At 32.5% G+C, this 25,406-nt stretch overlaps 1 protein-coding gene and 2 long non-coding RNA genes across 3 annotated transcripts in view; 1 reads left to right on the plus strand and 2 right to left on the minus strand.

Moving 5' to 3' along the window:
• LOC149907399 (uncharacterized) overlaps nucleotides 1–3,923 on the plus strand; it is a 64,535-nt gene extending 60,612 nt beyond the window's left edge. The window contains exons 2-3 of the long non-coding RNA XR_016456779.1: nucleotides 1,044–1,188; nucleotides 3,788–3,923. This is a non-coding gene — a long non-coding RNA (uncharacterized LOC149907399). The remainder of the gene's footprint in view (nucleotides 1–1,043; nucleotides 1,189–3,787) is intronic.
• Nucleotides 3,924–8,304: 4,381 nt separating this feature from the next.
• On the minus strand, nucleotides 8,305–19,835 carry LOC149907401 (uncharacterized). Its single transcript, XM_090102464.1, has 18 exons — nucleotides 19,538–19,835; nucleotides 19,164–19,392; nucleotides 18,790–18,936; nucleotides 18,273–18,353; nucleotides 17,657–17,710; nucleotides 17,284–17,365; nucleotides 14,098–14,284; nucleotides 13,634–13,758; nucleotides 13,217–13,297; nucleotides 12,569–12,715; nucleotides 12,235–12,312; nucleotides 11,976–12,100; nucleotides 11,149–11,884; nucleotides 10,448–10,647; nucleotides 9,961–10,106; nucleotides 9,466–9,585; nucleotides 8,872–8,929; nucleotides 8,305–8,430 (listed from the first exon to the last, which is right to left on the minus strand). Exons 1-18 carry the CDS (start codon nucleotides 19,698–19,700, stop codon nucleotides 8,316–8,318), a joined length of 2,874 nt encoding a protein of 957 aa, XP_089958590.1. The 5' UTR covers nucleotides 19,701–19,835; the 3' UTR covers nucleotides 8,305–8,315.
• Nucleotides 19,836–23,337: 3,502 nt separating this feature from the next.
• Nucleotides 23,338–24,772, minus strand: LOC149907402 (uncharacterized). The gene is made up of 3 exons (XR_016456842.1): nucleotides 24,631–24,772; nucleotides 23,965–24,106; nucleotides 23,338–23,618 (listed from the first exon to the last, which is right to left on the minus strand). It is a non-coding gene; the product is annotated as an uncharacterized LOC149907402 (long non-coding RNA).
• Nucleotides 24,773–25,406: the final 634 nt, after the last annotated feature.

The following is a 25,406-nucleotide window of genomic DNA, read 5'->3' on the forward strand; positions in this document are numbered from 1 at the left end:
CCGTGACACCACTATAACTGTCCTCGTGGACGAATGCCGATTGATATGTGATTGATCGCGTTTTGGGATCTTTTTTGGTAAATAAACAAATTTATTGGTGAATTCTTGTGTATATTTTATAGGTATTATGAATTCGTGATGCGTGGAAATAGTTTTTAATATTGTCTTATTTGGGTATGTAATGATAGAGTCAGTCCATGACTACGCTCAATTTAATTCGGAAGATAAACATGGTTTAGTCTTAAAATTAAACACATTTTTAATAAAGTTGAAATGCAAAATAAAAATGCATTTTTTTTGGAATTGTGTTCTTTTTAATGCATTATTTTTTTTGATCTTCCCACGTTAATTTTTTTTCGATTTAATGACTCCTAACACAATGTTATTTCGAATATCGTAAAAAACATGAGTGCAGGCAAAATGCCATTGTCAAAGCTTGTCTCTAACCTTCAAGATGTGCATTTTCTAGGTCGCAATGTATTGGGGAATTTCTGCTTGTATAAAAATATATTTATGTGCCATTGAAAATATTGTTTCTCCCACAGTATATTATTTTTTACGCTGATTTGCTTGTTAAACTGCATTGCCAAAATTGTTTGCGGCTCTTTTATGGTAGGTACATCACGTTGTATATTGATACACAGACGAGTGTAATATGAGTGTCTGGGACTACAGATTTTACTGAATGTAATAACAGGGCGGAAAAATTCTACTGACTCAGGAGGAAAAGTAAAAACAATATACATATTGTATTAATTGAAAAATGTTTCATATTTGTTGTAACGGTTGCTAAAACATCTCATAACATAGTCTGGGCTGTCCCTTAGACACAAAAAACCGAAAGAGACGATTAAATTCGATTGCTCTGTCGGAAGCTCGGGTGACCGAGAGGCTAGGCGTCGTCCCGGCATGGAAGAAAGACGCAGGTTCGAATCCTGCCACGCGATCGAAGTCTAGTTTTTCTATTTCAATTTTTTTTCCTTCATCACTATTAGAAAATTTTCTGTTTTTCTAGATATTAATACTAACTTAACCACTCGTAGGTCGCAACAAGCAAGCCCTCAGCACACTGAGCCCATCAACCCGCACAGCTAGCCGCCCGCACACTATTGCCCCGTCCGGGCACCGAACCGGCAACACTTCTGTGTGCGAGCTGCCGCTATTGGACAACGCGTCGCCGAGGTATAGGTACGCGTAACTGGAAGAGATGTAATTTTATTAAAACCATTTTAGTTATGAGTGACTGAATCCTTATTCCTTACTAATATTATAAATGCTAAAGTACCCATTTTTGTCTGTCTGCCTCTTTTTCAAGCAACTACTGAACCGGTTTAGATGGGATTTGGCACATAGATACATAGAAACGTCTTCCTTTACTACGCGAGCGAAGCTGAAAGCTAGTTAAATAAATGGCAGATGCTTCTATTATCACGACTGATTACAAAACATTCAAAATGAAAAGGAGATATATTTTAGGGCTTCAAAAACAGACATTAATATTTTGTCTCCAAGAGTAGTTAATTTTATATCAGTTGTTTTATCTTAATGACACTGGACATATTTTATTTCCCACAAGAAGATATTCCTAAAGTCATCACTTACGATATCCATATTTCGTATAATATAATATTTACCCGATATCTTCACAAGCATCCAATCCAAGAGGATCTTCCGGCGGTTCACTAATCACGGAGAAAACAATACAATGTTTTGTATCAGACCCGGCGTTGGATTGCTTGTATCGTGCCATCGCACTTAGTACTGCTATGTCGCACTCGTTTATTATGAACGCTAGAAAACAAGATATTATTATTATCTTTAAAACAAAAATTTAAAAGTAGATTAAATAATCTTAGAGAATAAGGAGAAAAAGTTAATAACACATTATCAAGTTACTAAACAGTCCGGTCCAGTTCAAGATATAGAGTTAAATTTGCAAACATTTTTTCAGCTCTATCGGAATGTATGCAAGTTTCAATATGGCCAAGATAATAATATGATAAAATTATGAAAAAAAATAACGTTGATCACTTCCCTAGTAGAATGTAGAGCATGTGCTTTATGAGATCAATTCTTGCGTAATTTTCACTACGAACCAAATTAAGATATAAAATAAAACCTACAAGACACACTCTTCAAAACTCTTCGAACCATAGAGACTTACATTTCCTAAAATTATAATGGCATTTGTCCATAAAATTCCTCGGTTTCGGCAAACTGCTGGGGGTTTCCAGTTCCGCGCCACACTTTCCAAGGAAACTATAGGCTACATACAATCTCTTCACTTTGGAATCGGTCATCGCTTTGCACTCTTCGTTCAGAGCCAGCCAGAGTATTGTTATGTCAAGCGTTTGGCTCTTGTCGACTGATAATTTTGCCTGTTATGCAATCGGTTAGTTTTTTTAATGTAACTATTACGTTGTGATTTCATTTGACTTATCAAGTTTTTTCGAGAGATTAAGAGAGCTTATAAATGTCCATAAGACTATTGGTATAAAAGCACAGAATACAATTTTAATAACTCAGGCCCCGGAACCACAGACACAATAGAAAATCTATTGTGTCGTGGACCGATCGGGCCACTTGGGGCTCAATGGGTTAAGAGATTTCAGTCGATTCGATTCCCGGGTGTAGCATGCATATTTATGAAAATCTGTCGCTGTAGTTTTATGTTATTTCTATTTCAATACAATATCTAATCTATCACATACAATTTTCTATCTACAATGACTACTTTCCTTTCAGATTTCAGGTGGCATTGCAAATTACACTTTGTTGATGAAAGCTTACCGTATCTTCTGCAGTGGCTCGGAGCGGAGCTTTCGGCAAAATTGTGACTGATTTTTTGCTACATGTCTCCGTCTGTTTTAATGCACCTTTTAAACATAAACTATAATCATTCAATAATCTATACATAATAATATGTACATATACAGACAATAACTCATAATAAGGGTTGCCTGGTAGAGATCGCTACCTAGCGGTAAGGCCGCCTTTTGCTTGTTTTATATGTGTTGTGTGCTTTTGTATTTGTATTTATTTATTTTTAAGCAATAAAGAATTTTCATTCATTCATTCATTCAGTAATGAATAGGAAGAACCCCTTACGTCAAGTAGGTACATAGTTTGAATTTCATTGATATATTTATTCTCAACAACTGAGGAAAGGGTGTTAAAAATCACAATTTCTTTATTTTTTAAACCATCTATATATTACATTTTAATATAAATTTAAAGATAAACTTACCGTAGGGAATAAAAAAATTATATCTTACTTGCTCTTCGCCATTTTTTTGAGTTCATAATATCGTAGATGTTTTCTGAATCGTATGACGCTTTACTCTATAATATGAAATATAAGGAAATATTTATAGCAATAGCGTATGTCACAACCTCACAAGCAAAAAAAATGTGTGCGTGTACTAGTGTACACACGTAAGAAGTGAAACTTCTTTATGACCTTATTTTTCAAAAAATAATTTACTATATGCAACTTTACAGAAATACGTCGAATCACGCGTGGTAGGGATAAGAAAAAGATGGCGCGTAACGGAAAAATGTCACGCGTAACGAAAAAATGTTACACTACTGTTTATATAAATACTAGTGGTCCGCCCCGGCTTCGCCCGTGGTACCTACATGTTTAAACTATCCTATCTCTCAAGTTGGATCGAACTGCACATGGTGTGCGAATTTTATTATAATCGGTTAAGTAGTTTAGGAGTCCATTGAGGACAAACATTGTGACACGAGATTTATATTTAAGATTAAATAATTACAATTTCAGAATGGTGCGGTTTGGCCCTGTGCATGTCGAGATCTCGACTGAGATGGAAGTCAGTGTGATCAGCATCAACAATTCTCTCAAGCGAAGACGCTTGACGATGGAAGCTGGCTATCGTCTATAATTATAAAATGTCTCCGTTTATACGTTACTTCTTGCTTTGGAGTAGTCGAAAAATATACTTCATTGATTTTTTCACTTGTTGGTTTTAATTTTTTATCAATAAAAAACAAATTGGAAACTTCTCCATTGGCTGATGACGTTGATTATGATTAAAAAAAAGACGGGTTGCACTCCGGGAGTGCCGGCAGAAGTGAAAACTTGATTATTAACGTTCAGCATGTTTGATATTTTGGAATGGTATCCGTCTTACGCATGGAATATAAGGGCTAAAAAAAATGTTGTGTGGTTTTATGAAACCACGGTAAAAGTGAAACTGTTCGAACGGTTCCGAACACTGCTTTGTGTAGCGCATGTCGCGTGACGGTCGGCTGCCGAGTAGGTATACCTACTCGGCAGCCGCGATACACGCGACATGCGCTACACAGACCAAAAAGTTTGAGACGATGTAATAAAAGTTTCACTTTAATAAAAAATCCGTCTTACGCTTTTTCGATCAGGCCATGTGTCCTGACGCGAGTTTAAGATTTTATACCCAACGCCGCTAAAGAAGTTTTCACTTCAAAAAATATTTATTTATCACATAGTTACTTTATACATTCAGATGCACAAAGTATATTTCACAAAAAATTAATAAAAAGTAAAGCATTTTATCCAATATTACCTAATAATACCCTGTTAATGACCGCCTCCTCGGTACAGTGGTTGACGCGTGAGCGTAACACCGAGGGGTCCTGGGTTCGATTCCCGGTGGAGACGAAGAAAAAAAATGTCTCGGTCTGGTAGGACACAGAAGGCTGATCACCTACTTGTCCCTAAAGAAAATCGATCAGTGAAACAGATGTATAAAGCATCTGCCCCTAACCCCACTAGGGGACATGGGACTTCACTTATACCCTGTTAACCCACATGGATACCCTAGGAGTCTTTTTAATAATTTAATTTAATTATGAAACAACTGATTATGAACATTATTCTGACCTCTGTAATTATGTCAATAAAGAATTTTATTTTATTATTTATTATTTATTTTTATTATCAACCACAAACCTGCGAAACAGCACTAACAGCCGGCATAATATCCGGCGGAACACGCAACATGCACCACACATCTAACACACCTGCTTCTTCTGCTGTTATACTGCTTGATACTTCTGGACCACGCAGACCAGGCCCACCTATCTAGTTATCAAAATGTGTACAGTAGTTTTTCATTAAAGTGAATAGGGACACACCACAATCTCGCCTGATAATAAGCTGAGTTGTGGTCAAAGATGGTAGTTAGACAATTAAATGATAAATAACCGCTCCTTGGTACAGTGGATGACGCATTTTTTATGCAAGAGACAACAGAGAAGAGGCGTCAACTGATGGTATATGCTCCACGTCACCCATAAGCACTCGCAATGCCAGAGACATTGACGTCCAGGGTTCGATTCCCGTTGGAGACAAAGGAAAAAATATCTCGGTCTGGCAGAACATAGAAGGCTGTTCACCTAATTGTTCCTAAGGAAAATCTATCCGTGAAACAGATGTATATAGAATGCAACCGTCTCGGTGTAGGCATATTGCGAAAGGGCAGAGTTAATATTTATGAAATTCTATCACAAAGATCTTTAAATAAAGAAGATGTAGATAAAAGAAAGAATAAAATATCAACATACATTGATTCGAAAATATAAAAAAAAAACATACCAAAGCTAAAGACATATCAACCCGTCTGTTGGTATGTAGCAGCGCGTCACGCAAAGGCAGCATACAACTTGCGAACGGCTTGTCTTGTTTTTCCCACTCGCAAACCATTATGGGCATTTCTTCCTAATGAACGTCACACAAAATTTTAACCATTTTATTTCCATGAACTCCTTAGTTTGTGTATTTGAACTGTATTCTTATATACCACCTCTAGTTACTACTTTAAAAACTACCTAAAACCATTTTCAAGTGCTCATCTACTCAATAGAAAGAAATATAGTGCTCAAGTTCTCTATCCCAATAGTTTCTACTGAACATCGATAGTTATTTTGAAGTTAGTCAAATTTAGAAGATTTATTGAAGTGAAACTTCTTTATTGGGGTTGGAAAAAATGTAGTGTAACATTTTTTCGTTACGCGTGACATTTTTCCGTTACGCGCCATCTTTTTCTTATCCCTACCACGCGTGATTCGACGTATTTCTGTAAAGTTGCATATAGTAAATTATTTTTTGAAAAATAAGGTCATAAAGAAGTTTCACTTCTTACGTGTGTACTAGTACACGCACACATTTATTTTTCTTCAGTTAGTCTGTCTAGTCTACAAACCGACCTGTTTCATATACTCCAGAAACTTCGGAGAAAGCCGTACATCGTATTCCACAGAGAAGTCAAAGTGCATCACACGACCGGCCAGCTGATGTGTGAGTGTCGGCGCTTGGTCGTAGAATCGCCACAGTAGAGATAGCGACTTGTTACGCGAGTTTAGTACCGCCTGTGATATTTTCGACTAGTTTTGAGGATATTACAAGGAAAAGAAGAGAAAACATTTAGAAATAACCGAACTACCGACTGTCCACACTAACCCAGCTGCTACACGTGAAAAATACGAGGCTGTTCGCTCTACGTAGACGCGCCTAATAGGAAATCAATATCAGGCAATCCTTGATCATTTATCAATTAGCTGCGCTCCACGGTTTTACCCGCGGGGCTCCGCTTCTGTTGGTCTTAGCGTGAAGATATATATTCTATAACCTTCCTCGAAAAACGGGCTATCCAACACCGAAAGAATTTTTCAAATCGGACCAGTAGTTCTTGAGATTAGCGCGTTCAAACAAACAAACTCTTCAGCTTCATAATATTAAGTATAGATGATACTTCCCCACACACTAAATTCATTACATACCTATACGTAAATTACAACTATAGGTGTATGATTCCAACAATATTCAAGTTAAATATTGAGAATCAAAAGAAAATGGCTAAAGAAATCAATCGCATCGTATTTTTTGACGTGACCACGTCTTATAATTCGATAGAGCCGGCTGCACGCACGAAAAAACATGCCTCATGCGGCGTTACCTCGCTCTGAGGCGTTCCATGTAAGGCTTGAAGTGCGAGCGAGAGCGCGGAACAAGCGACAAAGAAGCACAATCGGACGTTGTCACGTTCAACTATCGTCAGTAAACCGACTTTACAGACAACCAATTTTTTTTCCAAATCCAACCCACCTGATCAGAAAGTATAACAGTGCCAACGTGCAAAGTGAACACGCATTTGGACGTTGCACGTATCCGTTGATTCGCGTCACACTTGTGTAACGCGATCGAAGCGCCCTCCGTCATGCTCGTCGCGTCTTGGGATTTGGGTTTCGTTGACTGGAAATTTGGGAACATAATAATATGTACTTTACTAGCTATGCGCCCGCGGCTTCGTCAGTGTGGTCAAAGGAAAATTGCGATAAAAAGTAACTTATGTTACTCAAAAAGGGAGCCTATAGAGTACATATATTATATACATAAGTTACTTTACATGTAGGTAAAACAAACACTCGAATTTATAATAAATAAGGACTATTATTATTTATAGTAAGGATTATTCAGCTTTGCGCTCGCAACAATAGTTCCTCATATTTCAGTATATTATAGGCTCTATGAGTCTATGGTTATCCTTTCTCAAGATTTAGACTGTAGTATTTTTTCGTGACACAAGAAAGCAATGTGTTTTAAACGTTTCGTTCGTACTTTTAAGTCTCAATGCGATAAAACACAATATCTGTCTCTATCATATTATTGCATATATTTTAAGAAGTACAAAATAAAAAACTAAAATATATTAGAATACATTTATTTTCATATCTACTTAATAATAAAATACAATGTTTACTAACTACAGTATACATTACATAATTACGTATTACAATAGACAATTCTGTTTTAGGAACAATTTTACCATACTATAATATTATACTAATGTTTCAAAAATATTTCACAAGTTTACACACAACCATTTTTAACTACAATTAATATTTTAAATCATTCACATAACTACTTGTTAACAACTACAAAAAATATTTAAATTACAAATATTTTACTAAGACCGTCATTTACTAATCTAATAACTTTAAAAAATCTGATAATTATTATTTTAATTAAAAAACAAAATAAAAAAACATTGCATAGGATTAGTTCCTTTGCTCAAACATAAGTGGATTCAGTACGTATTCAGTATGCAAAGATATGGAAAAAATAACATGAAATTTCTTTACTCAATTACATATCTTTATTAAATACCTGCATAGCCATATCAGAAAATATATTTTTACCTCTAAATAATGTCACTGTCATATAAAAAAATCAAACTACATTTATTACGTTAACATTCATTTTTCACTTACACTTACTAACTACACATTCACTATCTACACTAACACTAACACTACCACTTTGATACCTGTAGCGAAGTGTGTGCCTGCAACAGATGTCTACAGCGGGACAACTCGTCGCTGATCGCACGCAATGCCTCCTCCATTTTTTCGGACGTCGATGTATGTCTGTGAAATAAAATAATTAATAATAAAAAAAATTGGTCTATAAAGTCGGTTTACTGACGATAGTTGAACGTGACAACGTCCGATTGTGCTTCTTTGTCGCTCGTTCCGCGCTCTCGCTTGCACTTCAAGCCTTACATGGAACGCCTCAGAGCGAGGTAACGCCGCATGAGTCATGTTTTTTCGTGCGTGCAGCCGGCTCTATCGAATTATAAGACGTTGTCACGTCAAAAATATAAAAATTGTCAAATTATATTAAAGGGAATGCTTTTTTCAAAGATTCTGACGTCCACAAGCAATAATAAGTGAATTATTTTATAACATTTGGAACTAAGTTTTGGGAAATATGCAAAGGTAATTATTGCCAGACAAAAGAAAGATTTTTTTAACTAGAGATGAAGTCATTTTTACACTTTTAGTCGAATCTCGGTTTTATAAACCTACCGTCTAACATTGGTGATATTGTCGTCGGGTGATTGAGTTTCTCCGATTGATTGTCTGCCTAAAAATGTAAATAAAAAAATATTAAAAAATGTACATAAGGTTATTTTTAAACAGGTTAATTAGTAGAAAATAACCTTACATTATAAAACGGGATTTGGTCTTTAAATGAAATTCATGAGTAATGATTATAAAATTAAAAAAGATACAAATAAAATTATTTTTTTCTTAATCTTTATATATAAAAATGAATCGCAAAATGTGTTGGTAAGCGCATAACTCGAGAACGGCTGAACCGATTTCGATAATTCTTTTTTTATTATATTCCTTGAAGTACGAGGATGGTTCTTATGTAGAGAAAACATAAATATTATGTACCACGGGCGAAGCCGGGGCGGACCGCTAGTCTCTATAATAAAAATGAATCGTAAAATGTGTTGGTAAGCGCAACAATCGAGAACGGCTAAACCGATTTCGTTAATTCTTTTTTTATAATATTCCTGGAAGTACTAGGATGGTTCTTATGGAGTGAGAACGAAAACATGTACCACGGGCGATGCCGGGACGGACCGCTAGTAAATAATAAAAAACACTAACGTTCCTGCACAGGTAATTCTCCTTCGCTCAAAGACCCGTAGTCGGTGGTCGAACGCGGCGTTAGATCGCTCTGTGTGCACGTGCCCTTATCCTCGCCGGGGGACAAAATTGGGCTTGTTACTGTAAAAATATAGTTTTTATATAATTTTGTTCCTCTTAATCATGGTTATATTAGTATTGAGTTAGTTTCCTACTATACTATAAATTATGTTATAACCACGATTCTGAAGTTTGACGTCAATAACGCTAAAGATTATTATAATTACTGTATAACTATAACGATTATAATTACTGTATACAAATTAAAAATAGGTAAGTAAGTATACAAGGGCGAATTCAGCTTACTGGTAAAGCACTAGATATGGTCACAACTCACAACCTACTGAGTGCTGCGTGGTTTTAAGGATTCAACATCCATGCATAAAAAATAATTATATTAACTAAATAAACCAACATTTCTAATTACAATATAATCAATCACATTTGGATTCTCACCTTCCCTCTCAGAAGGTGCATCAGTGAGCGACGACACATCGCAAGGCGTGTCGGGTGACACAGCTTGTAGTTTCGCCGAACCAGACACTATGTAGGTACCACGGCTTGGTGTAGATGTTCTACGACCAGCGTTGTATATGCAGGGACTGGTTTCTCTATCTGTGGTGTACATTTTGTATGAGGAGTGCTATAGGGTTCTTGTGTTTGACCTTTGCTATTTTTATTGTATAGAGATAGTGAATTTGTATTAAAGATTAAAATGAAAGATCAAAGTATTTACGTTTGTTTTTAGTTATTATTGTGACTTTATATTTCAAATTAATTATTGATGTACTACTAAGGCTACCTATGTAATTTATTGGCAGTATTTCAATTTATTAATAAGATCCTACTATAAACTGAAACGAAAGAATTCCACAAGAATCAATATTTAACTAAAATAATAATACTACGATAAATGCTACAAATAATAATTTAACACGTAAACTTACCAGTCTCTACACCAGGACTATAAAGAGTCTTATTATCACCACAACTACATTTCCTAAACTTGCTTTTAGAAGCAGTAGTTGTAAACCGCAATGTCCCACTACAAGATCGAAACATGGCGACTCCGCGACGAGCTGAGATTGGACAAGTGCAAATTTTGACTGACTGCTCGCATATATCTAAAATGTAAGTAAATATCTGTGTTCAAAACCAGTTATATTTTTTTTAGTTATAAGCTCGTTGATATCAAGTCATGAATTTATAGAATACTAGAGGTCCGCCCCGGCTTCGCCCGTGGTACATATATTTCGCAATAAAAGGTAGCCTATGTCCTTTCTCGGGTATAAAAATATCTCCATACCAAATTTCATGCAAATTGGTTCAGTAGTTTAGGCGTGATTGAGTAACAGACAGACAGACAGAGTTACTTTCGCATTTATAATATTAGTATGGACTAAGAAAATGTATGCATAAAAAAATGAACACTGCATGCAAAGTATGAAAATAACAATAAAAATATTATTTGATAATGATAAAAAAGGAGAAACTTATGCAAATAATGACAAATATAGTCTAAGATAAAAAAAAAAACTATAATTTATAAAGGAAACGAAATGGTTTCCAAACAATGCCATTAACAGAATTTTAAACATTTTCTTAAAACTATTGAATGGAAAATATAATAGTTTGAATTTTGAAAAATCTCAATAGCGCACCTAAATTATTTAGATTAGTTGCAGCTTGTTGGATCAACTCATCCGTACCCACGCCTGTATCTCTAAACTCATTTCTAGCTTCTCTATATTCAGTAATAGGATCAACACCAGTCGATACATATTTATTTCCTTTTACCTTAGTATCAACATTTGCAACCGAATTTGGTTCCTTCTTCAACATTTTTGTCAAACTATCCGTTAAATTCGCAAAGGAATTATTGACTGGTTTATTGAAACTTTCATTCACTTTAATATCCATAGTCGAGTCGCTTTTCTCATGAACAGTTTCATTAATTAGCTTCCCGCTAACCCGTTTTATAGTTTCTTTAGTGAAATTAAAGTCATCACTTGAAGTACCAACTATTTCTTCTTTAGTACTTGAAGTACCAGCTGTTGCTTCTTTAGTAATATCTTCTTGTTCATTTGAATTATTAAGATTTGTATTAACGTCTTCTTCTTTTATTCCTATCTGTTCATTTTTATAGATATCACTATTATGTGTACTCGTTGGATATTCGAGATCCGATCTATTCTCTATGTATCGGGAACATCGTCTTGATTTATCTTTAATACTATTGGCTATGGATAGTCGATTTTCGTCAATAGTTGATTCAGCGTCACTTCTTTCAAATTCTGTACACCATTCGTGGGTACTTTTTGAGGAATTTAGACGCCTAGTTCTTATCAGATAGTCATCATCTCTCGGTGATGGTGATTGGCTGAAAATGGAATCTTATTTCATCACTTCAAAACATATGGTTATACATTAATTAGTATTATTAGTAGTTTTTAAATAAATATTATACAAACCACTCTAGTGATTCATTATATCTGCATTCGGTTGGCATCTTTCCACAGAAGGACTTTGTTTTATTTTGTGATCTTTTAATACGTTCATTTTCTTCCGTATCCTGAGACTGTCTAACATTATCGCCCTAGAAGTTAAAATCAATGTAGAAACATACTTTTCTTAACATAAATTGATAACATTACTTCTACACGAATTTATGAAAAATAAAAGAGAAATTAATACTAAATTAGTAGTATTTACTTGATAAAAATGACTTACTATCGATTGCTTCAGACTATTTAACTGCGCTTGCAGATCAGCTATCTGATTCATAATGGCGCTCTTTTTCGGGGACTCCTTTTACAGAATATAACAAATATGAAATATAATATTTCTATGTAATATGCTACATATTAAGCTACTTAACTGTAAAATATCATCGGAAATGTAGTGTGTTATGTATCATGTATGTTATGTATGTGTGCGTCATACTATATAGTCCTGTGTTCTTCAGTTTAAGAGCAGTTGTAATAACAGTTCAATACATTATTATACAGCCTACAGTCAAGCAGTGTTTCATTACCACCAACCATTGTCAGTTTTAAAGACATACATCGTTAGAATCCCGACTTCTATGCGTGTCCGTGTAACCGCTATCATCTGACATCCTGTTCATTTTATCTGTACTGATATCTTGCGCTTTATCTGATTGAGATGAAGCTGAGTTGTTTGGTACTATCAGTTGAAATTGGCAGTGATACTGGAAGTTTAAGCATTAGAAGAGAAAATAAGTTTAAGGGCCGATTTTTCAATGCTAGGATAAAACTTATCCGTCCAATAAAGATAATACTAAAATGTCACGTAAACTGTCAAATACGGGCAATAAGAATACGTTTTTAAAATGGTAGTTTTATACGTTATTCGACGAATAAGTTTTATCCAAGCATTGAAAAATCGGCCCTTAGACAAATATTTTTAGAACCGACACTTCAAATAAATTGTTTATCATTAAAAACGCACACGCATAAGCTCTGTACGCATATAAACAAAATATAAAATAGTAATGTAGGAAAAAATGTAGTATCTAGACAAAATTTTATGCTCGGTAATCTATCAGAAACATGAGCACTCAACTTGCTAGCAAAGAACTGCTATGATACGGCAATTTGATGAAGGCCTAGGTTTTCAGGAAACTGCGTCGACTTATAAAATACATAATATTTAATTACATGCGGTTTACGGAGTGCGTAAAATAACATACCATTGAAGAATCATCAGCGTTTGATAGAGTCATATTCGATTCTGGTACGGCCATTTGTCTCTCTTGTTCCTCCCTTTTTATCTAGAAAGTATAATTTACAAATTTTATAATAAAATTAACAATTTATAATCCCTGTGAGAAATACATTAATAGATATACGATCTGTGAAATCATAAATAAGGAATATAACAACTAATTAATAACTACAACTAACTATAGTCTCTACTATAGTTAGTGAGTACATTGTTGAATTTTGTTGAACTGTCAAATGTTGCCTGTTAAATTGGCTCGACTATAGGTGCTAAATAACAAAATACTTATTGGCTTTAATAATTCATATTCAATCACACCAAAATATTATATCTAAATCCACAATACAAACATAAATAAATACTAATAAGTATAGGTAATTCTTACATTTAAATTATTAAGGTGTTTTTCTATAGCATTGGCAATATCACTAGACATTTCTGCCGCTTTCGCTCGCATCTCCAGATCTGCACCACGACTCTTTTCCAGTCTTAGTTGTACTGCTAACTGTTCTGGAATTATTTACAAATAAAATAATATAAAACACGTATGATTATAAGCTCGTTTTTAAAATGACATGAACATTACAATATCATCTCTTTCGACATATTTTTGTATGGTTTTAGCTGGTTTACGCATCTATCCCATAGCACAAAGAGGGACATTTTTAACTTTTTTTTCTACTAAAGATTTGACTATTGTGTTTTTAAGTCTACAAGAGTGCTTTAAGCGTTCTTACGAACCTCATAAAGTTAACATCGCGAAATTGTAATAAAACAGTGTAAAATAAATGGTAAAATATTGTTTTCTGTACTAATAAAACAAAATAAACATTTTTTTTGTTTCCCTACCACACTGAGCTTCACAAATTCTCAATCTCTGCAAGAGATCTGTAATTTCCCCCCTTTGCTGCTCAATCTTGTGCCCACTCGAAGTCGACTCACTTCTTACTCGAATATTTTCAGATTGCAATGTTTTCATTTCTCCTTCGAGTCGTTTTATTCGCGTCGAATAATCTTCGTGTGTGGATGATAGTTCCTGGAAGAAGGCTGTAGTATCTATACTAATATTATAAAGCTGAAGAGTTTGTTTGTTTAAACGCGCTAATCTCTGGAACTACTGGTCTGATTTGAAAAATTCTTTCGGTGTTAGATAGCCCATTTATCGAGGAAGGTATAGGCTATATATCATCACGCTACGACCAACAGGAGCGGAGCCACGGGGGTGAAACCGCGCGGAGCAGCTAGTATTATAAATATTGACGACCGGTGAATTTCGTATTTAACGTTAAGAACCTCTGAAACTATCTTTTATGCTGCTTAAATATTGGTTTGTATGTCACAAAGTTTTCTTAAACCTTATTCAAATCAATTCTCAATTGAGAAACTGGCTTTTAGTCTGTGAGATCTTAATGTATGTGTGCACAATGTTCGACTATTAACTTAGGCTTTTCAAAACATTAGAAATATAATAGGCCAGTAGAAATCGACACTAAAAAACCCTAAATTCGCAAAGCACGATGTAGATTTGAATTTTTGGTATGTTGTTTGGATCAGTTAGGGTGATGTAAATCCCAATTTGCAACTTCGAAAAAGTTGTGCTCGCTGCGCACCACGTGATAAACTGCGAAAATTTTGGACTTTTTTCACTTTTTGCTCTAAAAGTCATAAACTATGCGTTTCCGACAAGTATGATTCAGTACATAAATTAAGGTTATTAAATTTGCAATAATTTAAGCCTAACCGCAGCTCTCTAAACCTTATAACGACTAAACTGTGGCCATTCGAAGATGGTTCATTTTTCCCGAAATATTGAAATTTTTAGTTTTGCTCCCGTTTGAAGCAAAATATTGACAAAAACCGCTCGTTCTATGAGAAGTTCGTATAATAAAGTTGTAGTGCATTTAATTTTCTTTCATAAGAGCATAGAACAAAGTCTGTGAGACAAATAGTTCACTCACAATATCTGAAAAACAAAAAGAAGGTAGAAATAGATTTTTAAAGAATTGAAACTGAGGGCACATAAAATCATAAGAAGGATAATACTTTTTCATTTGCAGGATAGGTAATTAACAAAATTACAAAGATAATTAAATTTGCAACAATTTAAGCCTAACCGCAGCTCTCTAAACCTTATAACAACTAAGCTGTGGCCTTTCAAAGATAGTCAGTTTTTCCCGAAATTTTCAAATTTTTAGTTTTGCTCCCGTTTGAACCAAAATATTGGCAAAACCGCTCGTTCTATGAGAAGGTCATAAAATAAAGTTGTAGAAAATTTAATTTTGTTAATTACCTATCCTGCAAATGAAAAAGTATTATCCTTTTTATGATTTTATATGCCCTCAGTTTCAATTCTTTAAAAATCTATTTCTACCTTCTTTTTGTTTTTCAGATATTGTGAGTGAACTATTTGTCTCACAGACTTTGTTCTATGCTCTAATGAAAGAAAATTAAATGCACTACAACTTTATTATACGACTTTCTCATAGAACGAGCGGTTTTTGCCAATATTTTGGTTCAAACGGGAGCAAAACTAAAAATTTGAAATTTTCGGGAAAAAGTGACTATCTTTGAAAGGCCACAGCTTAGTTGTTATAAGGTTTAGAGAGCTGCGGTTTGGTTTAAATTGTTGCAAATTTAATTAGCTTTGTAATTTTGTTAATTACTTATACTGCAAATGAAAAAGTATTATCCTTTTTATGATTTTATATGCCCTCAGTTTCAATTCTTTAAAAATCTATTTCTACCTTCTTTTTGTTTTTCAGATATTGTGAGTGAACTATTTGTCTCACAGACTTTGTTCTATGCTCTAATGAAAGAAAATTAAATGCACTACAACTTTATTATACGACCTTCTCATAGAACGAGCGGTTTTTGCCAATATTTTGCTTCAAACGGGAGCAAAACTAAAAATTTCAATATTTCGGGAAAAATGAACCATCTTCGAATGGCCACAGTTTAGTCGCTATAAGATTTAGAGAGCTTTAATTAGGCTTAAATTGTTGCAAATTTAATAACCTTAATTTATGTACTGAATGATACTTGTCGGAAACGCATAGTTTATGACTTTTAGAGCAAAAAGTGAAAAAAGTCCAAAATTTTCGCAGTTTATTATTTGCGTATAATCTTTTTTCCTACTTTCCCAAATTTTGTAATTTTGTTAATTACCTATCTTGCAAATTAAAAAGTATTATCCTTTTTATGATTTTATATGCTCTCAGTTTCAATTCTTTAAAAATCTATTTCTACCTTCTTTTTGTTTTTCAGATATTGTGTGTGAAATATTTGTCTCACAGACTTTGTTCTATGCTCTTATGAAAGAAAATTAAATGCACTACAACTTTATTATACGAACTTCTCATAGAACGAGCGGTTTTTGCCAATATTTTGCTTCAAACGGGAGCAAAACTAAAAATTTCAATATTTCGGGAAAAATGAACCATCTTCGAATGGCCACAGTTTAGTTGTTATAAGGTTTAGAGAGCTGCGGTTAGGCTTAAATTGTTGCAAATTTAATAACCTTAATTTATGTACTGAATCATACTTGTCAGAAACGCATAGTTTATGACTTTTAGAGCAATTAGTGAAAAAAGTCCAAAATTTTCGCAGTTTATCACGTGGTGCGCAGCGAGCACAACTTTTTCGAAGTTGCAAATTGGGATTTACATCACCCTAACTGATCCAAACAACATACCAAAAATTCAAATCTACATCGTGCTTTGCGAATTTAATGTTAATTTCCACTGGCCTATAAGTAAATAGTAAATACCCAAAATTTTGAATATTATTATAATTTATAATACTAGTGGTCCGCCCCGGCTTCGCCCGTGGTACCTACATGTTTAAACTATCCTATCTCTCAAGTTGGATAGAACTGCACATGGTGTGCGAATTTTATTATAATCGGTTAAGTGGTTTAGGAGTCCATTGAGGACAAACATTGTGACACGAGATTTATATATTTATGTATTAAGATTTTCAGTGATTTTAGATACAGATAATCAGAAAACCTATAAACATCAATTTTTATACACAAACCTGTTGCAAATCAGCAATCTTTTGTTTCATCTCTTCCATGAGAGTTCTACATTTATTCTGATCACAGGGACCTTCAGTAGATCTGAAATTTAATGAAACCACAGATAATATAATTATACTATTTTACAGAAAATAACTAGTTAATAATTTTTTTATTTTTTTATAATCAAATACACCAACTAAAAATATTAAAACTGTGACTAAACAAAGTACACAATAATTTAGTCTAGTTAAAGTCTTTTACTTCTCTCAAATGCATTAGTATAAAAGAATTTATTAAACTAAGGAAACATAAAATTTCTCATTATTTATTACATTCAAGTTACATATTTGTTGTGTGGGGATACAAACTAATAATATTTATTCAACTTACTGTTCTCTAGTTGATGCGATTTCTTGGATCGGGGAAGACGGCTGGGCGAAATCACTGAAAATTTGTAAAAAACAATTATTTCAACCAGTTATAATATAATATCACTACATAGTATAAAACAAAGTCGCTTTCTCTGTCCCTATGTATGCTTAAATCTTAAACTACGCAACGGATTTTGATGCGGTTTTTTTAATATTAGATAGAGTGATTCAAGAGGAAGGTTTTAGTATATAATTTATTATGTTTTTTTTTTATTTACAAAGCGGGCGAAGCCGCGGGCGGAAAGCTAGTTAGTAATATGATTCAATCAATGTTTTTTAAATTAAAAGCTTCTTATAAATATCATTGAAACAATTTTACTGAGCATTTTCTGCTCAATTATTATTCTAAATTCTAATATTGCAATTCATTTTGATTTTGACTTTTATAATATAAATTATGCTTCGTTTCCAGTAAAGTATTTTCCAAACTTACACCTTTTAAGCTACTTAACAAAAGATACACCTAACAAAATTATCTTAGCAATAAACATGTTATTATGTGTCTTTGCTATTTTCAAGCTAAAAATAAATTATTTAAGAAAAAGTGCTACAGAGAATAAAAGAAAACCTGGCACCTATTAAGATATTGGCAGGAAGCTGTGGAAGATCTAATATTTTCATTTGCTTTCAAATTGAGAGCACTTGTAGATGCATTTCTGAAAAAAGAAGTAAAAAATGAATTATTTTTCTATACATTCATATCTTAATTTCAAACTCAAACATTTATTTATTCATCAAAACTTTATTTATAAGAGCTTTTTCATCATCAAAATACAGAACAATGATAATAATAATTTACCACTGGTTCAGAAAGCAGTTTCTAAAGAGAAGACCTGGGTCCTGGCATGATGTAACATAATAGAGGTACACAATTAAAAAGAAATCACACCAGAGAAGTGCTTTCTTTTTTATGTCAATTAGGGCCGATTTTTCAATGCTTGGATAAAACTTATCCGTCCAATAAAGTATTACACGATAATATTAAAATGTCACTCAAACTGTCAAATACGGGCAATTAGAATACATTTTTAAAGTTTTATCCAAACATTGAAAAATCGGCCCTTAAAGAAACAATAATTGAAAATAACTTACTTCATAGAAATGGAAGACATATTGCATTTTGGGCATCTTGCTCCTACTGAACCCTTTTTAAGAAATTGTTTTGTGGAACAAAGCCTCATGTTGAGCAACCGAATCCTGTCACTTAAACGCTCATTGGTTTTCTTCATATCTGCTATACTACAATAGTATAGTGTTTTAAAATTGATTATTAAAACTCAAATAATGTGTTAATAAATAATTTTCATTATAAATAGGCGCTCAAGCCAATATATAAAAGAAAAGTAATAAAAATAATATGCTTTGAAAAATTCAAATATTATCTTAGTTAAGTATTTATTTCGTTATTAGTACACCTACACTTATTCATTGTTCTTACTAATAATTATGATATAATTTACACATACGTCTCTTTCTGCTCGTTCACAGTAGCTTTACAATTACAGCAGCATTCCTTTATGTCCCGTACCAGAGGCCTCTGCACTGTAGCCCTTTGTAACTTTGTTGATAAAATCTTTAGCTGTTCCCGCTGCCCATTAACCGTTTTCTTCAGATCCACATTATTGTCAACAAGGGCGAAATATAAATCCTCTAATTCACGCTTACTAAGTTTTGAAGGGCAAATTCTATAAAAATCTGTAATAATGCATTGTTCATACGAATTTCTTTGTATGTGAAACACACTTATACATGAGACAGTGATCTAGATTTATGACTTACATTTTTTTATTACTCTGAGAATTAAGCCTCAAGCAATATTTTCAAAAGCTCAGTAACTTACCTTTTTCTGATCGGGCTGTGTGATTCTTGCACATATCATGTGCGCTTTTTTCTTTCCCATCATTCATTGTATTCGTTATCAATCCGATTTCTTTATATTCACAATCAAAATAATTTACAATTACGGCAAATAAATTATAATGCAACACGAAATTTTTATACATTTAAAATACCGGGCCATTTAACTTATAGAACTACATTGTTCGTGGAATTTATTTTAAATGCATTGTTTTCTAACAAATCGTGCCATTAACTTAAATTAATTTAAAATTTTCAGTTTTCGTTTACTAAAATCTAAATCTGCCGCCATAGCAACTGATATTTTGACGTCAACAACGTCAATGTCATTTATGCTTATTCACTTTTAATGTCGCAGATACTAAACTTTTTGTGCTAACAAATTCAAATCCCATATTTATGGGATACGTTATTTCTCAAGTAACATATTTTAATAAACTATTATGTATATTCTTATTGCCAATGTAATTATATGTACTATAATTACTAATTAGGCGTTATGAAATTAAAAGGTATTAAGATTTCTTCATGTAAACATCCTATAAATTTTGGAGAATCGTTAACAGGACAAATAAAACAAAATTTATTACATGCCAACAAATTTATTTATTGTATTTTTTAAAACACTATCTTGCTACGAACAGCTATCTCTTAAAATTAAAACATAATCACCTCATAATTGCTTAATAATTATTATAATTTAATAATCCGTTGTGGTAGGTTCTTAAAATTATTCCATACTATTTCGTTACAACCCAGTATTTGAATTTCTTCTTAAAATACAACAATTATTTAATTATGTAAGTCATTCAGGTAAAATACAAAATTCATGTTGTTTTATTTCGTGTTGAACTTTGAAGCAACATGACAAATTCAAAGGACGTTGTTCTACATAACTTATTTTATGCATCGGTCGTAAGCGATTAATTTGGACCCCAAAATACAGGCTGTCCTAGTTTGGGGTCCAAATGTTACATGTTTGTACCTAACCCACAAATTGATCAATAAATGATTTTTATTTATTATTATTTTAAAAATTTTATTTCAAATTAAAAATAAAATGCAACCGTCTAATTGTATAAATAAGAAAAAGTTTCATCTTAACCTATTTGAAAACAAAATATAATAAAATCTATTCAAATGTAATACTGGATCACATCACATTGTGTTACACACAATTTACTTACTTACTCATTTATTTTATTTCATAAAATAAATAAATAAATTGAGTCTAATGTATTTACATGCTAAAGTAAATAATAAATAAATGTAAAAATGAGTCACAAGCCTTTAATGAGTTTTGGAATGATTGTTACCTATGTAAGTGTGTAACAAAAATGATCATAACATATTTTTATACTTCGGTACTTAAATAAAAAAAATCTACTTTATAAGTGGTTATACCGAGATAACAGTAAAAAATACAGTTTTGAATTATTGAAATAATATTATAATGTAAGTAAGTAGTTAATTATTTTAATCTACGTTCATATTTAAATAAAAAGTTTTTTCTCTACATTGAGATAATATTAATATGGAGTCGATACCGCCTACAACACTTATGTTCCACTCAACATACGTCATGTGGCGTAACTGCACTCAGTCGCTTGCTCGCTCATTGGCGCGAACGTCACGCTCATTTTTTATTTGTTTTAAAGTGAAACGCATCAAATATGCCTACGTGTGTGTTACGATATTGCACAAATAATACAAATAATACGGAAAAGTGCAAAGGAATAACTTTTCAATCAGTAAGTAATTAGATAATAATTTTTAAAACTTAGTTAGAACAAAATTTTTGGCGGGCGACATTTTGCGTCATTTGTCATAGATTAAAAATTTAAGATATGACATTGGGCATGAAATAAGTGTTGTTAGTAATATTTGCTGGCGTATATTTTTATAGTATAAAATAATAATTTTACATATTTAGAAAAGCATAGACTAGTTGTTAATTGAAAAAAGGTGAAATCATGAAATATGAAAATCAATTACTTAATCACCAATTTTTTTTTTGTTAATTGATTTTAATCAATTTTAATTGATATTGTATAAGCTACTGACTTGAACGTATAATTGAATTATTATTTATTTATCTGCACTAGTATTATAAAGAGGAAAAATTTTGTTTGTTTGTTTGATTGTAATAAATAGGCTCATAAACTATTGGACCGATTTTGATGAAATTTGGCACAGACAATCTTTAGACCCTGAGAAAAAACATAGGCTACTTTTTATTGCGAAATATGTACCACGGGCGAAGCCGGGGCGGACCGCTAGTTCAGAGATTAATATTTTTTCTATTCAAGGTTTCCATGTCTGGGTCGTGAAGAAAGGGAAAAATGGGTAAAATTTGTCCAAAACAACCGCAGTGAAGAAACCTGGTTACCATCCGATAGAACTAGCATCTGTTCATTGCATTTTCGCGATGAGGATAAATATACCACAAAAGTGGGAAGGCGTATTCTAAAGAAGTCTGCTGTTCCTTGTATTGATGTTAGTAATAATAATAAAATTTTACGGATTTGTATAACAAATAAAATATTATTCTAGCCATCACTAACATTATTATTATTATATTTATTTTAGCCGAAGGTGTGCTACAATAGTACTGGAACAATACAAGCAATTTCTGAGCCGGGAACATGTTCTGAGGATGATGAACTAAATAATATAAATAAACACAATTTTTACACGGCTTTTATTTTTTTTCTAAAAAAAAGTGTGTGCGTGTAACCTTTACGCGCGATTGAAGTAAAACGCACATGTCAATATAACCTTGTTATTGAATATTATAAAATATCGCAATTGTCAGAAAATTTATTTTTAATTTACTTATTTTAAAAGTAATAAATAAACAAGTATATTTAGAGATTTTCAAAAAATTTTGCAATTAAAAATAATGTTTTTAAAACTGTTGAATTTTTCATTCACTTTGCTATTCACAATTGATCCGTTTGAAAATTTGAAAATAAATAATCCTAATTGATTATGATATTTGCCACTAGCTGGCGTATAAGTCAAGAAGCGTGTAGTATATGACATATACTTACAACCAATCAGAATTATTATTTTTAAATGGCGGAAACTACACGGCGTTACTTCCGTCAGAAAAAAAATCTGAGTTACTCCCTAGTCGCGCCTAAAGAAGTTTTACTTCAAAAGGCTCAATTTGTAAGGAATGAAACTTCCCATAGCCCATATTGAACCTCCTCATCCTATATTATATGCCAGATATTGTTAGCCCCGCGTAGTAAAGTCAGTTTATATCTGAAATAAATATTAAGTAAGTACAAAGAAAATTTCAAGTCAACGTGCATGTAAGGAGTGGCACCCAATAAAATAGACAGAAAGAAACAAAGTGTCGCCTCTATAGCGGTGAGTCAGTGACATCGCATAATCTATGACTGTCTAGCCGTCATTCGCGCGCACAGATCTAGTACCACTAGATTCAGAACATGCGTGGCCACCTCAGTGCATTTCGCTCTATCTTCGAGTGTTGCCATTTTATAAACTTTCCTGCATTTTAGGGAAAATTTTCATTAAAAATACGTCCTCAAATTCACTCTTACATTAATTATTTATTACAATTCAGTGTAATAAATAAATAATTTTAGGTGAATTTGAGGACGTATTTTTTATGAAAATTTACCTTTGTAGTTTTTATATACATAATATACATTCGAGAAGGGAAGACCACAAATAAAGGAATATTAAATTCAGATACAGTTTCAATGTGTTTTATTATCATACGTTATTTTACACATGTATAAATTTGTGCTAAGGGCCGATTACAAATATTGGAACATAAAAATCAAGTAGGTACAAAATCTACGTAGCCCGATGTCGAATGTTTTTCGTACGTAAATGTACGCTTTTGGGCTTATGAAATTTAGACATAAGGAAAAGTTGCGTAATTGGCTTGAATATCGTTTCCTTGAGTTTTAGAAAATCTTTATTTCCGTTTTCGATGCTGCGGAGAACTTCTGTTTCTTCCATATTTATAAGCATTTAACAAGCAATTTCTTAAGACGATTAGCTGATATCTGTTTTTGCTTCTGCAACTGAAAAAATAAATTTTAGAATATAAAATATTTTTTGTGTCAAGGCCATTATATTAATTATTTTAATACCAATGTATTGGTATCAAAGTATAACATTAATATACATATATAGCAAATAATTAGAAATAAAAATACTTCAATATATTAAATTTGAAACTATGGCATCAAAAGAACTCTGCTTTTAGAAATAAAAACATTTTTAAAGAGAAATGCTAACAATTAATGGCAAATAAAATGGAATTAATGCTTAATTTACTCCGGTTATAAATTTTTATCCAATATTAACTTTGTATTACCAAATAACTTGTTATTTTTATTAATAAAGATGTATTTTTTTAGTACAAACCAGTTTTCGAGTTTTAGCACCTGGGGACACATTTTAATCATTTGATTTCTGTCTATTCCTTTTAACTCCTCTATAGCTCGTTGATGGTATTGGAATTTGGATCATCATTTTGTGTTGCCGATACTGACTGCACAGATTCAAACTAAAAAATATAAATTCTTAGATTTATATTTTACTTTTATTTTACTAGAGAGTTAATGTAAAAAGCAATTTAATATGTAACAAAGTTTAATAAACGCATATCTAACAATGGAATTTGATTGTGATTTAAAATCAACTTCTTAAAATGTAGATAAGTAATTACATTCATGCTGATTGTTGGCGTAGCATTTGACTCAAGGAGAGATTATTTAGGTTTGCAAACAAAAAAATTGCGTTAAAATTCTTTGAACATATTCTCGCTTTTTAGATGGTACCCAATTTTACCGACTAGCATCAATCCATATATACAAATGCCATTATACGTTGGAAAACTATGGGACAAACATTTTTTTGCAATTTTGTGGACTTTTTTTCCCATTTGCAGGCAACATTGTGATTGAGGTTATCTTACACTTAAAAGCTAAAATTACCACGAAATATTAACAATAAGAATGATCAGTTGATAGGAAACAGTCAATTATAATGATTCTGATATTATGTATCTTTATTTAATTGTTTACTTACGAATGAAATGAAATTCCATCGGCGTTTGTTTCCGTGCGGCTGTTATAGCCTAATACGCTGCAACCACCCATAATTATAAACACTCAGTACACGTAGTACATTCAGAACACTTTTATAATTAACTTCCAACTGTATTTATCACCAAAAAGAACATTAGACACAAGAAAACTAATTAAATATCAGATCTGCTTTGTTTGTTTGGCCCAGGTTTGACAGGGGCCAAACAAAAAAGTGGCCACGCAGATAAGGACAAAAAAAACGTATCTACATCCCCTTCACTCACATAATGTAAGGGTAGCTATCTATCTCCTTTCACCATAGCATTGCATATCTACTGGTACTAGATCTGTGTTCGCGCGCCCCGCGCCGCCATCTTGGCGCACAGATTTTGTTCATGGTGTCTGCTCCATTATTAATATTATCTCAATGTTTCTCTATGGTTATTTTTTGTGTATATCCTACTTTTTTGAAATTTTAATAATTCATTATTATGTTATTATAGAATAAGTAATAATAATAATATTATCATCAATAATTATTTAGCGTTCAGAAAAAAGCTCTCTTTATCCACAATCAATTACAGTCATATTAATATGTATTTAACTTACATAAAATAATGTCTAAATAATTGTAAATGCATATTTTATTAAAATTACTTGAAAAATTATCCGTCATAGTGTCATTTATTGTTATAGGCATTAGGCACTGAGTTTATACCTATAATAATGTAATGTTCATCTAATATAAAAAATTATTCCTGTTTGGTTTGTATATTT

The sequence above is a fragment of the Colias eurytheme genome, chromosome 6 (assembly GCF_061535395.1).
Source record: "Colias eurytheme isolate Ceu_HAF_F1 chromosome 6, ilColEury1 Martin Lab GWU primary, whole genome shotgun sequence".
NCBI lineage: Eukaryota > Metazoa > Arthropoda > Insecta > Lepidoptera > Pieridae > Colias > Colias eurytheme.